This window comes from Pristiophorus japonicus, chromosome 2 (assembly GCF_044704955.1).
Source record: "Pristiophorus japonicus isolate sPriJap1 chromosome 2, sPriJap1.hap1, whole genome shotgun sequence".
NCBI lineage: Eukaryota > Metazoa > Chordata > Chondrichthyes > Pristiophoridae > Pristiophorus > Pristiophorus japonicus.
Genome location: NC_091978.1, coordinates 329,889,619 through 329,906,829, shown reverse-complemented (window position 1 = coordinate 329,906,829; position 17,211 = coordinate 329,889,619). Strand labels below are relative to the sequence as shown.

The window sequence follows — 17,211 nt, the reverse complement described above, 5'->3', positions numbered from 1 at the left end:
TAAATATATTCAAAAAGGAGTTAGATGAGGTCCTTACTACTAGGGGGAATCAAGGGGTATGGCGAGAAAGCAGGAATGGGGTACTGAAGTTGAATGTTCAGCCATGAACTCATTGAATGGCGGTGCAGGCTAGAAGGGCCGAATGGCCTACTCCTGCACCTATTTTCTATGTTTCTATTATGCTTAAAGTGAATAAGGATGTATTCTTAAGTTAACAGCGCTATAACGGCAATACAAGTTGTTTTTGTTGATCAAACATGTTTTGTAGATATGATAAAATTGCAATATATTGTCATAGCCCAATACAATCAAGTATGTATGCTACATGAACTCCCACATACTCATCACCCCAATGGCCTCATGGCTGCCTTCAAATTTCTGTTCCTCGTCATTAAATCCCTCCACGGCCTCACTATATTAATTATGCAAGCTTCTGCAACACTACATCCCAAGATAGACCCTCCAATTCTGGTCTATGTCCACCACTCTCTCCACACTACTGGTGGCAAAGCCTTCAGCCACTATGCCCTCACATTATGGAATTACCATGCTAAATTTCCATCTCAATCACCCCCTATTTTCAAACACATACTCAAAACGTATTTCTTTAATCAGTCTACTTCTCATCTGCCTTGGTAATGGTCTAGACTTGACTATCCCAACCCTCTGTATACTTGGTCATCCAAAGCTCGGCTGCCCATGTCCTAACTCGCACCAAATCCCATTCACCCACCACTCCTGTGTGCACGGTTAAGCAGCTCACATTTTAAAATTCTCATCCTGGTTTTCAAATCCATCGGTGGCCTCGCCCCTCCCTATTTCTGTAATCTCCTCCAGCCCCACAATTCTCAGATATCTGTGCTCCTCTAATTCTGATCTCTTCAGCATCCTTCGATGTTAATCGCTCCACCATTGGTGGCTGTGCCTTCAGCTGCCAAAGTCCTAAAGCTCTGGAATTTCCTCCCTAAAGCTCTCAGCCTCTCTACTACTCTTTCCTCCTTTAAAATGCTCCTTAAAACCTACCTCTTTTGACCAAGCTTTTGGTCATCTGCCCCAATATCGCCTTATGTGGTTCGGTGTCAAATTTTACAATGCTCCTGTGAAGCGCCGTGGGATGTTTTACTACATTAAAGGGTCTACATAAATATAAGTTGTTGTTGAACTTCTTTCCTATTGTGATCAGTGTCCACCACTCTCTCGTAAAGCACTTTAGAGCAAGCACGATATAAATGCAAGTGGTAGCTGCTGAAGTTGCAGTAGTGGCACCAAATGCTTCCATTTGTTGCTGCAGGCCTTCAAAATGGAGAAGTCTCTGGATGACAGCAACCTGATGGCACATCAAGAATGTGACTCTTAGCTTGGGAAAGATTGTACAGTCACAATCCTCCTGCAGCTCATTACAATTGGCTATTCTTATTATGAGGGCCTAAATAGTGAGCAATAGCACGCTATTTGACTTTCTTTTGGAGGGTGGGCACAGAAGAGTCACAGCCAAATTAAAGTCCACAGACACTTTCCACGAGTGGTACTCTTAGTTGATTTTTTTCCCCTTCTTTTCTTGAACTCAAACTCTAATTAAATATGCTGCTCCATTTCAAACATAAAACCAGATACCCTCTGATCTATATACTCTGTAGAACAGAGACCTGCAAGGAGATGGGAGAGAAGTGAAGTGTGCAATTCAGAACAAGGCATTATTTATAATCATCGAGAAAACATTACAACCTCACAGGGTACAAATTTCTTACAGTCTACTTCAACTCTTCTTCCTTCCTACCATCCCCCCCTCCCCACTCCGCAGTGAGATTACTTTTATGAGGTTGAAATCATAAAAATGAATGTGGTATGTGCTGTCAGGGGAAATCAAGGGCTGCAATCCAGCTCTTCAGAATGAGCTGAATTTTTCTCTCTTCCTTAAAGCACTGACTGCCCTAAGATTTGGTTCCACAATGCAGGTCTGCACAATTTTCCCTCCTTTATTATACTGGCACTGAGGCCAACTGTAGCAACTCGACTGCTCTCCAAGACTGCAGACGGAGGATCAAACATGAATCTTTCCTGGTCTGTATCGATTGGCTACTCAAACAAACCTGCTGACCCTTGGAAAGATTCCTACAATTTTAATTTCTTCATAGCTTAATTTTTGTTTCCTTGGTCACCGTTACTTTCACAGTAATTTAACCATCACCACAACCTGGAGTGGGATAATCAGCACTAATCACAGTGCCATGTTTCCTTCACAACACCACTTACTCAGGCAGTAAATTGTTTTGTTTAATCTTTTCTGCACTACTTTCCTTGCAGAAGATTCAAATGGGCACGATGCAGCAGCACATCAGTAGAATTAGCAAATCTGGGCTTGGCCTCTTGCTGCATGCCCAACCTCCCCGACAGTGCTGGAGTATAATTCCATAGGTGCTGGAAATTGTCCAAGACTATGGCAAAGTGGTCATTCTTCATGTGAAAATAAGGCTGTGTGGATTGCCACTAAATGATAAACCAGTGACACTTGTTGGAAAGTGTGTGATCAGAAGTAGGCTTATTTCATTCCCTCCCAAGTCCAGAGGTGCCAAGGCCAGTAACAACATTGCAAGTAACAACAAAAAAAAAACAAGGATATTTTCAACCTTCTGGAATGCCTTTACCCACCGTGTCAGTGATTCTATATACCTGCAGGATGCAGCAACAAATCTACCAACTCTACTGATTTGCTGATGCCTCCTGCCCATTTGAATCTGTTACAAGGAAATGATGCATAAAATAACAAAAAACAATTTACTAAGTGTTGTTGTGAAGAAAATATTTATGTCAGTGTTTAGCACCGGTTCTCCCACAGCAGATCTTACCATGATAGTTTAAAACAAAATGCAGGACTGTAGATGGGAAAAGATCATTTGGAAAGTTAAAAAAATTGATCCGAGACTTGATGCAAGAGCTTGATGGGTGGATAAAGTGCAAAAATCAGACAGCAACCAGAGAGACAAAGAAAAAAAATGCTGCAAATTTTGGAAACACAATTAGACAGTACTAGGGGTAAAAAAAAGTGTCAGGCTCGGGTTCATATTTTGGGTGACAAGCCTTGTCAGAATTGGTGAATGGTGCATACCCCAGACATTAACTCATCCCTTGCTCCTCTTTTCAGATAGTAAAAGCAGAACAGGAATAGTCACAAAGAATGGGTAAGGCATAAGAAACCTTCAGAAATAATGCAAATTAGGGGGGGAAAAAAAAGTAAAAAGAAATTGGAATTTGGAAAAATGGACCAGAGGGAAGAAACAATCTGAAACCACTGGAAAGAAATATATATTTCTCTAATAAGTTACAGAACATACAAGGATAATCACTTTATCAATTCCAAAACGCAAAGTGTCAAGCTATTTTACAAAATTATTTTTGGCTAGACCCAAAAATATATTTGAGAACCACTTCACTGGGCAATTGGGTGAGCGGTCAATAAAACTTTCCAATGATTGGGGCTATATAGTTTAATGGTTTCGACACATGATATAATTTTAATATATAGGCTCACTATGGCCCCAAGTTTCCACATGATTTGCGCCTGATTTTTAGGAGCAACTGGTGGAGAACGGACTATCTTAGAAATCGCAATTCTCCACATTTTTTTTTCTGCAGTTCTAGTCAGTTAGAACAGTTTCACTTTGGAACAGAATTTTTCTTTCCAAAAGGGGGTGTGTCCGGCCACTGACGCCTGATTTCAAAGTTTCCACAGTAAACGTACTCCAAACTAACTTAGAATGGAGCAAGCGAAGATTTTTGTAGAACTGAAAAAACCTTGTCTACACATTAAAAAATCAGGCGCAGGTTACAAATTAGGCGTCCAGAACGAGGTGGGGGGGGGGTGGGAGGGGAAGTCATTAAATTCTACAATAAATCCTTATTTATACTTATACAAATAAATCCAACCCGAATAAAAATTTATAAGCAAAGAAAAGCAAATAAACCATCTTCCTACCTGTGTGAAAGTGCTTCAGCCAGGGAGAATGCTGCAGGAAGCCTCAAGTTGAAGCAGCTGTTCGTTCCGGGGGGGGGGGGGGGGGGGGGGGGGGGGGGGAAAAAGAGAGAGAGGAGGCAGCCGTTCCCGACGGCGGGCGGGGAGTGCTTGCCCGACCGACCGAAGCAGGGGGGGGGGGGGGGAAGCGGGAGGGAGTGCGGGCCCGACCGACCGCAGCGGGGGAGCCGTTCCAGATGGCGGGCGGGGAGGGGGGGAGTGCAGGCCCAACCGACTGCAGCAGAGGGGGGGGGGGAGGAAGCCGTTCCAGATGGCGGAGGGGAGGGAGGGAGTGCGGGCCCGACCGACCGAACGCAGCGGGGGGGGACGACAACGGACGCAGCCGTTCCCGACAGCGGGCGGGCTGGGGGGGGGGGGGAGGAGACAGTGAGAAGGCTGCAGGAAGCCTCACAAGTTGAGCAGCCATTCCCGACAGCAGGGCAATGTGCTTTTATTAAAAAATGTTCAAAAATTAAACAGCTACAAAGAACTACAAAAATGGCCGAGTGCCAATGTTTCCTTCACACTGCGCGTGCGTGAACGCTCCAACGCGCAGGGTTGCCGGCAGGAAAAAACTAATTTAAATGGTACCCGCCCCCTCCCACTTACAAAATCGGCACGAGTGGTAGGCTCCGCCCCCCTGGGCGCCGCGCCAAGCTGCCATTGTGCTGCTGGGCGCTCCAGAATTGAGCGTTTTTTTTCCGGCGCCGTTTTCGGCGCGAAAAATAGGCGCCCAGCTCGGAGGGTCGCCCATTTTGTAGCATGTGGAAACTTGGGGCCTATAAAACTACACAAGGCAGTCCATTAAGGATCTGTTCGCTTCTTTTACATACCTTTCCCGTTTTCTTTGTCTTGGGCTTGCTTGCCTTGATTACTTTGGTTGAACTTTGTTGCTCTGAAATTGAAATGTTCAGTTTAAGTCTTTTGTGCATAACTGAAAATTCACGCATGGAAATTCAAGAAAGTCAATCAAAACAAAATACGCATCAGAATATTACAAAAAGGATTAAATATTACATGTGGATTTGGCCAACACCAGAAAACCCATAAAATGCACCCCTTTTGTGATGAGACTCCTTTTAGAAAATAGTGCTTTCTTCTGGGTGCCTTTGCAGTAATTTCTCAATACTGTACAATCAAGTGCGCTGCTAGTTTTCACCCTTCCGCTCTGAAGCGTGCACAAGAGTAGCCAGGAACCACACTCCCACGATTCCGCCCTCTCTTTTTTCTCATCCCCAGCAGCATAGCAAAAACAGGAGATTTGGCACATCAGAGGTGCAAATCTATACCTCATTACTTCCTGATGCAATATATTAGTGTTCTAATGAACTGCATCACCATATATTTTCATCTATATGGTTCTATTCATTTATTCCCATACAATTGCATATTAAAACGTGTGTGAACCAGACATTTCAACAAAAGATAACTGAAAGTTTTACTAGTCAGACTTGCAGGACAACACAATGGTCTGCAGATATGGCTTCGTAGACCACAAAACCATGAAGCAAAAAAAGTGCAAAGAAATTATATTCATTTTTAATAAAATAAATGTAACTGCCTACAAAGTGGTGTTCCATGAGGCTTGGTGCTGGCACCACTATTCGTTCACTATTTACAAAAAGACAATTTGGACTCGGGAATTAGAAGTATAATTTCAAAATTTGCAGACTGCACCAAACTTTGCCGGCGGGAGGGGGCAGGCGGGTTGCTGTTAATGTGGAGGAGGACTGCAACAAAATACAGGAGGACATTAATAGACTTGCAGAATGGGCATGTAATTGGCAAATGATCTTCAATACAGCCAAGTGCGATGCGGTACATTTTGGTAGGCCACATGCTCCTTCGAAAATAAGTGTCTAAATGGGGCAGAGGAGCAGAAGTACAGATACACAAATGACTAGAAATAGCAATGCAGGTTAATAAGGCCATAAAACAAGCAAACATCACATTGGAGTTCATTTCTAGAGGGACAGAATTGAAAAGCAGAGAATGTATGTAAAATGTGTATCGAACCTTGGTTAGATCATCGGGTGCACCATGAACAGTTCTGGTTTCCATATTATTGGAGGCACCGGAGAAGGTGCAAAAAACGTTTACTAGAATAATACCAGAACTGAGGTTATACCTTTCAGGAAAGATTGAACAGGCTGGGGTCCTTTTTTCTAGAAAAGATTATGAAAGGATCTGATAGATTGGATGTAGAGAAGATGTTTCTACTTGCAGGTGAAACCAAAACTAGGGGCCATAAATATAAGATGGTCACTAATAAATCCAATAGGAAATTTAGAAAAACTCCTTTAAGCAGAGAGTAGTTAAAATGTGTAACTCACTACCACAAGTAGTTGAGGCAACTAACATTGATGCATTTGAGAAGCAGCTTGGAGAAATAGAAACATAGAAAATAGGTGCAGGAGCAGGCCATTCAGCCCTTCTAGCCTGCACCGCCATTCAATGAGTTCATGGCTGAACATGAAACTTCAGTACCCCCTTCCTGCTTTCACGCCATACCCCTTGATCCCCCGAGTAGTAAGGACTTCATCTAACTCCCTTTTGAATATATTTAGTGAATTGGCCTCAACTACTTTCTGTGGTAGAGAATTCCACAGGTTCACCACTCTCTGGGTGAAGAAGTTTCTCCTCATCTCGGTCCTAAATGGCTTACCCCTTACCCTTAGACTGTGACCCCTGGTTCTGGACTTCCCCAACATTGGGAACATTCTTCCTGCATCCAACCTGTCCAAACCCGTCAGAATTTTAAACGTTTCTATGAGGTCCCCTCTCACTCTTCTGAACTCCAGTGAATACAAGCCCAGTTGATCCAGTCTTTCTTGATAGGTCAGTCCCACCATCCCGGGAATCAGTCTGGTGAATCTTCGCTGCACTCCCTCAATAGCAAGAACGTCCTTCCTCAAGTTAGGAGAACAAAACTGTACACAATACTCCAGGTGTGGCCTCACCAAGGCCCTGTACAACTGTAGCAACACCTCCCTGCCCCTGTACTCAAATCCCCTCGCTATGAAGGCCAACATGCCATTTGCTTTCTTAACCGCCTGCTGTACCTGCCTGCCAACCTTCAATGACTGATGTACCATGACGCCCAGGTCTCGTTGCACCTTCCCTTTTCCTAATCTGTCACCATTCAGATAATAGTCTGTCTCTCTGTTTTTACCACCAAAATGGATAACCTCACATTTATCCACATTATACTTCATCTGCCACGCATTTGCCCACTCACCTAACCTATCCAAGTCGCTCTGCAGCCTCACAGCATCCTCCTCGCAGCTCACACTGCCACCCAACTTAGTGTCATCCGCAAATTTGGAGATACTACATTTAATCCCCTCGTCTAAATCATTAATGTACAATGTAAACAGCTGGAGCCCCAGCACAGAACCGTGCGATACCCCACTAGTCACTGCCTGCCATTCTGAAAAGTACCCATTTACTCCTACTCTTTGCTTCCTGTCTGACAATCAGTTCTCAATCCACGTCAGCACACTACCCCCAATCCCATGTGCTTTAACTTTGCACATTAATCTCCTGTGTGGGACCTTGTCGAAAGCCTTCTGAAAGTCCAAATATACCACATCAACTGGTTCTCCTTTGTCCACTTTACTGGAAACATCCTCAAAAAATTCCAGAAGATTTGTCAAGCATGATCTCCCTTTCACAAATCCATGCTGACTTGGACCCATCATGTCACCATTTTCCAAATGCGCTGCTATGACATCCTTAATAATTGATTCCATCATTTTACCCACTACTGAGGTCAGGCTGACCGGTCTATAATTCCCTGTTTTCTCTCTCCCTCCTTTTTTAAAAAGTGGGGTTACATTGGCTACCCTTCACTCGATAGGAACTGATCCAGAGTCAATGGAATGTTGGAAAATGACTGTCAATGCATCCGCTATTTCCAAGGCCACCTCCTTAAGCACTCTGGGATGCAGTCCATCAGGCCCTGGGGATTTATCGGCCTTCAATCCCATCAATTTCCCCAACACAATTTCCCGACTAATAAAGATTTCCCTCAGTTCCTCCTCCTTACTAGACCCTCTGACCACTTTTATATCCGGAAGGTTGTTTGTGTCCTCCTTAGTGAATACTGAACCAAAGTACTTGTTCAACTGGTCTGCCATTTCTTTGTTCCCCGTTATGACTTCCCCCGATTCTGACTGCAGGGGACCTACGTTTGTCTTTACTAACCTTTTTCTCTTTACATACCTATAGAAACTTTTGCAATCCGCCTTAATGTTCCCTGCAAGCTTCTTCTCGTACTCCATTTTTCCTGCCCTAATCAAACCCTTTGGCCTCCTCTGCTGAGTTCTAAATTTCTCCCAGTCCCCAGGTTCGCTGCTATTTCTGGCCAATTTGTATGCCACTTCCTTGGCTTTAATACTATCCCTGATTTCCCTAGATAGCCACGGTTGAGCCACCTTCCCTTTTTTATTTTTACGCCAGACAGGAATGTACAATTGTTGTAATTCATCCATGCGGTCTCTAAATGTCTGCCATTGCCCATCCACAGTCAACCCCTTAAGTATCATTCGCCAATCTATCTTAGCCAATTCACGCCTCATACCTTCAAAGTTACCCTTCAAGTTCTGGACCATGGTCTCTGAATTAACTGTTTCATTCTCCATCCTAATGCAGAATTCCACCATATTATGGTCACTCTTCCCCAAGGGGCCTCGCACAATGAGATTGCTAATTAATCCTCTCTCATTACACAACACCCAGTCTAAGATGGCCTCCCCCCTAGTTGGTTCCTCGACATATTGGTCTAGAAAACCATCCCTTATGCACTCCAGGAAATCCTCCTCCACCGTATTGCTTCCAGTTTGGCTAGCCCAATCTATGTGCATATTAAAGTCACCCATTATAGCTGCTGCACCTTTATTGCATGCACTCCTAATTTCCTGTTTGATGCCCTCCCCAACATCACTACTACTGTTTGGAGGTCTGTACACAACTCCCACGAACGTTTTTTGCCCTTTGGTGTTCTGCAGCTCTACCCATATAGATTCCACATCATCCAAGCTAATGTCTTTCCTAACTATTGCATTAATCTCCTCTTTAACCAGCAATGCTACCCCACCTCCTTTTCCTTTTATTCTATCCTTCCTGAATGTTGAATAACCCTGGATGTTGAGTTCCCAGCCCTGATCATCCTGGAGCCACGTCTCCGTAATCCCAATCACATCATATTTGTTAACATCTATTTGCACAGTTAATTCATCCACCTTATTGCGGATACTCCTTGCATTAAGACACAAAGCCTTCAGGCTTGCTTTTTTAACACCCTTTGTCCTTCTAGAATTTTGCTGTACAGTGGCCCTTTTTGTTCTTTGTCTTGGGTTTCTCTGCCCTCCACTTTTCCTCATCTCCTTTCTGTCTTTTGCTTTTGCCTCATTTTTGTCTCCCTCTGTCTCCCTGCATAGGTTCCCATCCCCCTGCAATATTAGTTTAACTCCTCCCCAACAGCGCTAGCAAACACTCCCCCTCGGAAGGATATGTTGATGGGATTGAAGGGTGGAAGGAGGCCCGTGTGGAGCATGAACACCAGCAGATCTATGCTGTCAATACGATGCAATACCAAGTGTACAATGCTCAAAGTTACTCCATCTTACTGTCTACAAGAACTATTGAAAAACTTTAAAAAATGCATTTTTTCCTGTAACAAAAATAAATAAAAAGTACAATACAATGTGCCAATTCAGATTCCTGTACAGAATGAGTAATTTAGATTTCTCAATTCTAGCTTTCTTCAATCTAACGCAATGCCAAGCTATGGGAAGCTGCATCATATTACATCAGAAGCTTGAACATATCCATCACCTGATAATGCTGAATACTTTGTGCGCCATTAATAGTTTATGATCAGGAAAATGTATGTGGACATACGTACATTAACTGCAGTTATGTGGCACGTCACCACTTTTTGTGTCTTTGTCAGCGTGTTTGTGCTATCAAAGGCAAGAGACCTTTCCTACATACACCAATTGGACAAAAAGACATCCCTATTCACAATGCAGAGACTTTAAAAAAAAAAGTTCAACACCCCAAATTTCTTCAGTTACAGCTTGCATGCGGCTTGCTGTATTTGAACACAAACTTAGTGATATAGATCACAGTAAGAGACAAGCAACTTTACGAGCAAAACTTAAATGACAAGCTGCCATCAGAAAGTTTTAAAATATGGCAATAGCTGTAGCCATCTATTGACAAAAATCCCTTTCCTCAAACTTTTTAACGCAACATCTTATTTCCTATTTTTACATGATTTCTATTCCTATTCCACAGCAACATCCTTCAGATGAACTTTTCCAATACTTCTACTGTCACTCTATCTGGACTACGTGAAGGTATGAAAGTGTACATGATTTACCTTTTTCTACAATTACTCTTATCACACTATAAAAAAGGTACAACTTCACCCACCACTCATTGTTCATCTGTTACTGCTAAGTTAGTTTAAAAAAGGAGAGAATACGAAGAACGTTGCCAATCAAGAATTAATTCTATAGTACATCAATTAATGCAATACATATTCAATAAAAATATTTAATGGCACCCAGATTAGATCCTTTCAAAACAATTCATCTATTGGAATAATGCGAAAAAGGGTGGCATCAATGAACAACACTGCACTGGGTTACAGTTGAATCAGGTTTGAATATTGACAGTGCAAATATCAAATCTTAAGTGATCAAACTTTGGGCATTGCTGGTTAAGTTATTTAACAAAACATTTATGCAACTTTAGGTTATATTTATCTTTATAAAATCGATGTGAGGGAGGAGAAAGAGCGGAGCAGAGAGCGGTGCGGGTGGGGGGCGGCAGGGGAAGGAAGTGGGGGGGGGGCAGAGGAAGGAGGGAAGGGGGGGGCAGAGGAAGGAGGGAAGGGGGGGGCAGAGGAAGGAGGGAAGGGGGGGGCAGAGGAAGGAGGGAAGGGGGGGGCAGAGGAAGGAGAGGGCAGAGGAAGGAGAGGGCAGAGGAAGGAGAGAAGGGGGGGGGCAGAGGAAGGAGAGAAGGGGGGGGGCAGAGGAAGGAGAGAAGGGGGGGGGCAGAGGAAGGAGAGAAGGGGGGGGCAGAGGAAGGAGAGAAGGGGGGGCAGAGGAAGGAGGGGGGGGGGGCAGAGGAAGGAGGGGGCAGAGGAAGGAGGGAAGGGGGGCAGAGGAAGGAGGGGCAGAGGAAGGGAGGAAGGAGGGAAGGGGGGGCAGAGGAAGGAGGGAAGGGGGGGCAGAGGAAGGAGGGAAGGGGGGCAGAGGAAGGAGGGAAGGGGGGGCAGAGGAAGGAGGGAAGGGGGGCAGAGGAAGGAGGGAAGGGGGGCAGAGGAAGGAGGGAAGGGGGGCAGAGGAAGGAGGGAAGGGGGGCAGAGGAAGGAGGGAAGGGGGGGGCAGAGGAAGGAGGGGGCAGAGGAAGGAGGGAAGGGGGGGGCAGAGGAAGGGGGGGGCAGAGGAAGGAGGGGGCAGAGGAAGGAGGGGGCAGAGGAAGGAGGGAAGGGGGGGGCAGAGGAAGGAGGGAAGGGGGGGGCAGAGGAAGGAGGGAAGGGGGGGGCAGAGGAAGGAGGGAAGGGGGGGCAGAGGAAGGAGGGAAGGGGGGGGCAGAGGAAGGAGGGAAGGGGGGGCAGAGGAAGGAGGGAAGGGGGGGCAGAGGAAGGAGGGAAGGGGGGGCAGAGGAAGGAGGGAAGGGGGGGCAGAGGAAGGAGGGAAGGGGGGGCAGAGGAAGGAGGGAAGGGGGGGCAGAGGAAGGAGGGAAGGGGGGGCAGAGGAAGGAGGGAAGGGGGGGCAGAGGAAGGAGGGAAGGGGGGGCAGAGGAAGGAGGGAAGGGGGGGCAGAGGAAGGAGGGAAGGGGGGGCAGAGGAAGGAGGGAAGGGGGGGCAGAGGAAGGAGGGAAGGGGGGGCAGAGGAAGGAGGGAAGGGGGGGCAGAGGAAGGAGGGAAGGGGGGGCAGAGGAAGGAGGGAAGGGGGGGCAGAGGAAGGAGGGAAGGGGGGGCAGAGGAAGGAGGGAAGGGGGGGCAGAGGAAGGAGGGAAGGGGGGGCAGAGGAAGGAGGGAAGGGGGGGCAGAGGAAGGAGGGAAGGGGGGGCAGAGGAAGGAGGGAAGGGGGGGCAGAGGAAGGAGGGAAGGGGGGGCAGAGGAAGGAGGGAAGGGGGGGCAGAGGAAGGAGGGAAGGGGGGGCAGAGGAAGGAGGGAAGGGGGGGCAGAGGAAGGAGGGAAGGGGGGGCAGAGGAAGGAGGGAAGGGGGGGCAGAGGAAGGAGGGAAGGGGGGGCAGAGGAAGGAGGGAAGGGGGGGCAGAGGAAGGAGGGAAGGGGGGCAGAGGAAGGAGGGAAGGGGGGGCAGAGGAAGGAGGGAAGGGGGGGCAGAGGAAGGAGGGAAGGGGGGGCAGAGGAAGGAGGGAAGGGGGGGCAGAGGAAGGAGGGAAGGGGGGGGGCAGAGGAAGGAGGGAGGGAGGGAGGGAGGGGACCTTACTTTACTACATTTTAAACAGTTAAAATTATACACCAAATTTAAATTGCTCGTGAAATGTGATTACAAGCAACATCAAAGTCCAGTTGTCAAATCTTAAACATTCTCCAACTTCACTTTAGAGACAACGATTTTTGGAAAGGCTCACCTGCTAATGTAGGAATAAAATTCACGTAGACTGCAGTTCTCTGAAATTCTTCAAGGAGCTTTATAATCTTCACTAACACATAATTTGGTCATTCAGATATCTGTATTACATCCTTTCAACCTTGTTCAATGCAAATTGTTGCCACAGAAGTGCCTGCTTACTATCAACCCTACCTTCCAGCAAATTCAGCTGGGAACAGGAAAAAGGCAGTTTTTAAAAAACAACAGTGTCAACGTTCCAATACCAGTCGAAGAAACCCCCTAAACATTCTGTGTTGATTATTTAGGTAATAAACATTCTACCATTTATTGAAAGAATAGAATACTCAATCATGGTTGATTGAAAGCAGATAATAGACTGTAATTGAATAAAGTTTGAAAATAAATCAAATTGCAATCCGATCTGCACCTTCAAACAGCCATTGTATAAAACCAAAACAGCGCTAATATCTGTTAAATGGAATAATAAAATGACCCAAGACTGCAAGGAGATATTGTGCCACAATTCACAGCAGGATACAGCAAAGATAAAGCAATGGCCCGGAATTTGCAGTCAGCAGTGAGGTGAAGGCATTTGATGCTGGCCCCGAAGTACTCTTCGCACAAGGATCGTGAGAATTTCAAGTTTTCTGGCCATCAATTCCAATCAACAAACTGTAGTGAGGATTCCCTTGTGTCAACTGTTGTGTTGTCAATAGGCTGTCTGAGCAATTCTCAGACAGCGAACAAGGAAGTATGTAAGCTCTTAAACTTCTAACTTTTTAAAGTAGTTAGAGGAAAGCAAAGATCGGGGCTCTCACGTGGGGAAAAGGCAAACCTGAAATAAAGATGGACAAGCTTTTTTTTTAAAAAAAGTAAAATTTTTTGATAAGTTCCTTGACTTTAATTTTTATTAAAATGGTCAAACTGGATACTGCACAAAATTTAAATTAGTTTGCATACATCTCAAGCTTCAACTACTAAACTCCAAATATGCAGTTTAACATGTCCTTTCTCCTCCCTAAATCTCCAGCGTGGTGAAATTATGAGGCATCATTCTGCTCGTAACTAATTCTTTCTTAAGTGTGGAACTTATTTTTGGATGCTTTTAAAGCACGAGCTTCTTGCTTTATCTTACTTTCTTCCCCCGCTCCCCCCAAAAAAAAATCATGGTGTCCTTAGAGACTTCAGCTTGGTTTCTCAGTAGAGGACAATCCCAAGGATTCTCAGTGTCTTTCAAAACAATCTGACTCCATAGTCATCCAATTAAAAATCAAATCCAAATTAACTACTCAGAGTATTAAGTTTGTCTTGCATATCTGAGCCATTATACTTAATTATTACTTGTAATGTTGGTTTCAAAGCTGCAATTTAATTGACATCCTGTGAAACAAACAGGGCATCAATTCAAAAGGCATAGAAGTCCAACTCCCTACACTAAAAATCATCCCCAGTTCCAATAGACACTTCTTGCACTTTACAAGATAAACTATTTTACTGCTCAATGCCATATTCAATTGCACCATGTGTCAATGTTTGTCAAATTTACTAAAAAAGTGAAAAATATCCTTAATTGCAGATAGTTTGATATTATAATAAGGATGTGATGTTATATTAGATTCAGCCATTAGCAGACAAGTAGAGGGTGCTTTGTATAATGGCAGCCTGGTGACACACATCATTGATGTATTAATACACTGCATCAGAGAGAAATCTGCCTTAGCTGCACAATGCAGCCAATTTCCCAAACTGTAACTTACACTTTCAGTTAGCCCACTGGGAGCCAATATTTTAGGGAGCCAATACTTACTCTAAATACAGTCTTACTCTTTTGATGTGCAGCCTTCATACAAAATAAGAAATTTGCCAACACACACCCTTTATGGTTGCTGGACAGGAGGTGGGGGCGTGGGGGGGGGGGGGGGGGGGGGGAAGAGGAAGAGAAACAGGAGAATTACCTGAAAAATTAAGAATGTCATCTGCTATGCAACAGTCTTCTTTGGCAAATCTACAGACTTTTTGCCTGAAGAGGGCAGCAGTGGGACGGGCTTGTGTCAATTCAGCAACTTAAATACAGTAACTAGGCCTGTTCAGCACTCGGCAATAAATTACCAGATACCATATTTAGAAAGTCACACTATTTTGTGAACAGGGGCTTACTTCCTTGGAATGAATTCTCAGGACATGGGCACTGCTGGTAAGGTCAACTATTACTATCCATCCCCAGTTACCCTGAGGTGGTGGTGGACTAGCTTGAACCGCTATAGTCTGTGATTGCAGCTGTTTGATTATAAGTTGTGACATCTAAAAACTTTGAAAGTATGCCTCCTATACCCAAGCCCAGGTTATATAAATATACATTAAGAGGCGCACTGAGGAGTTGACATATTTTAATTAGGAACCTAGCCCCGTAAGCAGTTCGAAACTAGTGGCATTTTTCAACCTAACATTATCAAGTAATCGCACCAAACTTGAAACAAATACAACATACTATAATTTTCAAGTTAAATTTCCTTTCCAGTTTTCCACAGGTAAACATGAAAAATCTAGAAAGAGTCACTTTCTGACCTCAAGTTATAGTTGAAGCCAAGCCTCCGCATGTTCATTTATTTGAAATGTTTATATGCACTGTGGTCACATTAGTAGTCTGCAATTTAGATTTTTTTTTTCTGCCCACCATTTTTTGTCAGCTATGGCATCAGGTCATGCGCAATCTGGAAAGTGTAACAAATTTAGCTGGCCATCCCTGCTGTGGTGATGCACTTGACTTATGATTTATGCCTCCCTCTGACAACATGGTAAAGATAGGGAACTTGCGCTATGGGGAAATCACTTGTTTAGACCATGTGCTGCTACTCTTGTCATAGTGTATGGATACTTGCTTGCAAATTTTGTGAATTGTCAAAATTAAAACACATGTTTTTGTTCCTTATTGACCTTAAACACTTTGGGCCCAAGTTTCCACATGATTTGCACCTGATTTTTAGGAGCAACTGGTGGAGAACGGACTATCTTAGAAATCGCAATTCTCCACATTTTTTTTTCTGCAGTTCTAGTCAGGTAGAATAGTTCTACTTTGGAACAGAATTTTTTCTTCAAAAGGGGGCATGTCCGGCCACTGACGCCTGATTTCAAAGTTTCCACAGTGAAAACGTACTCCAAACTAACCTAGAATGGAGCAAGTGAAGATTTTTGTAGAACTGAAAAAACCTGTTCGACACATTAAAAAAAAAATCAGGCGCAGGTTATAAATTAGGCATCCAGAACGAGGTTGGGGGGGGGGGGGGGAGGAGGGGGAAGGGAAGTCATTAAATTCTACAATAAATCCTTATTTATACTTCTACAAATATTATACAAATAAATCCAACCTGAATAAACATTTATAAGCAAAGAAAAGATTAAATAAACCATCTTCCTACCTGTGTGAAAGTGCTTCAGCCAGCCTCAAGTTCGTTCGTTCGTTCCCGACGGCAGGGGGGGGGGGGGGGAAAAAGAGAGGAGGAAGCCGTTCCCGACGGCGGGCGGGACCGCCCGCCCACCCGAACGCAGGGGGGGGGGGGGAAGGGGGAAGAGGAGAGAGGAAGACGTTCCCAACGGCGGGCGGGCACGACCGCAGTGGGGGGGAAGCCGTTCCAGATGGCGGGTGGGAAGGAGACAGTGAGAAGACTGCAGGAAGCCTCAGTGCTGATGGCAATGTGCTTTTATTTAAAAAAATTTCAAAAATTAAACAGTTACAAAAAACTACAAAAATGTTTCCTTCACACTGCGCGTACGCGAACGCTCCATCGCGCAGGGTTGCCGGCAGGAAAAAAAACTAATTTAAATAGTACCTATCCCCGCCCACTTACAAAATCGGCGCGAGTGTAGGCTCCGCCCCCCTGGGCGCCGCGCCAAACAGACAAGGAGCTGCAAAGCGCTCGAGAATAGCGCGTTTTTTTTCTGCCGCCGTTTTCGGCGCGAAAAACGGGCGCCCAGCTCGGGGGGGCGCCCGTTTTTTATCCTGTGGAAACTTGGGCCCTTTGTTTCGAGTCTATTTAATTTAAATCGACTCGAAACAAAAAAAAAGCCCAATTATATAGGTTATAAAGATCAAATTTGGAACATCTTTTCCACACCGCTTCCTTCTGCCATGTCAATTATGTTAGTAAGAAGTGGAAAATGAAAATAGTATTGTAAAAAAAAGTATCTAGTTTTAAAGATGCACTTTTTGTGCCAATGCTATTTTTAAATTGAGGACTTTGTGATCACACAAAGTGTTTAAGGTCAATAAGGAACAAACAACAAAAACATGTTTTAATTTTGACAATTCACAAAATTTGCAAGCAAGTATCCATACACTATGACAAGAGTAGCAGCACATGGTCTAAACAAGTGATTTCCCCATAGCGCCAGTTCCCTATCTTTGCCATGTTGTCAGAGAAAGGCATAAATCATAAGTCAAGTGCATCACCACAGCAGGGATGGCCAGCTAAATTTGTTACACTTTCCAGATTGCGTATGACCTGATGCCATAGCTGATAAAAAATGGTGGGCAGAAAAAAAAATCTAAATTGCGGACTACTAATGTGACCACAGTGCATATAAACATTTCAAATAAATGAACAT

General features: G+C 44.6%; 1 protein-coding gene across 5 annotated transcripts in view; it reads right to left on the bottom strand.

Moving 5' to 3' along the window:
* Positions 1-17,211, bottom strand: part of LOC139248186 (la-related protein 1B-like) — a 105,322-nt gene that overhangs the window by 73,504 nt on the left and 14,607 nt on the right. For all 5 annotated transcript variants that reach the window (XR_011591008.1, XM_070871962.1, XM_070871936.1 and 2 more), the window contains one exon: positions 4,843-4,904. Coding sequence is in view for 4 of the 5 variants with exons in the window: in XM_070871962.1 (XP_070728063.1) it covers positions 4,843-4,904 (62 nt within the window). In the remaining variant the exon portion in view is untranslated. The remainder of the gene's footprint in view (positions 1-4,842; positions 4,905-17,211) is intronic.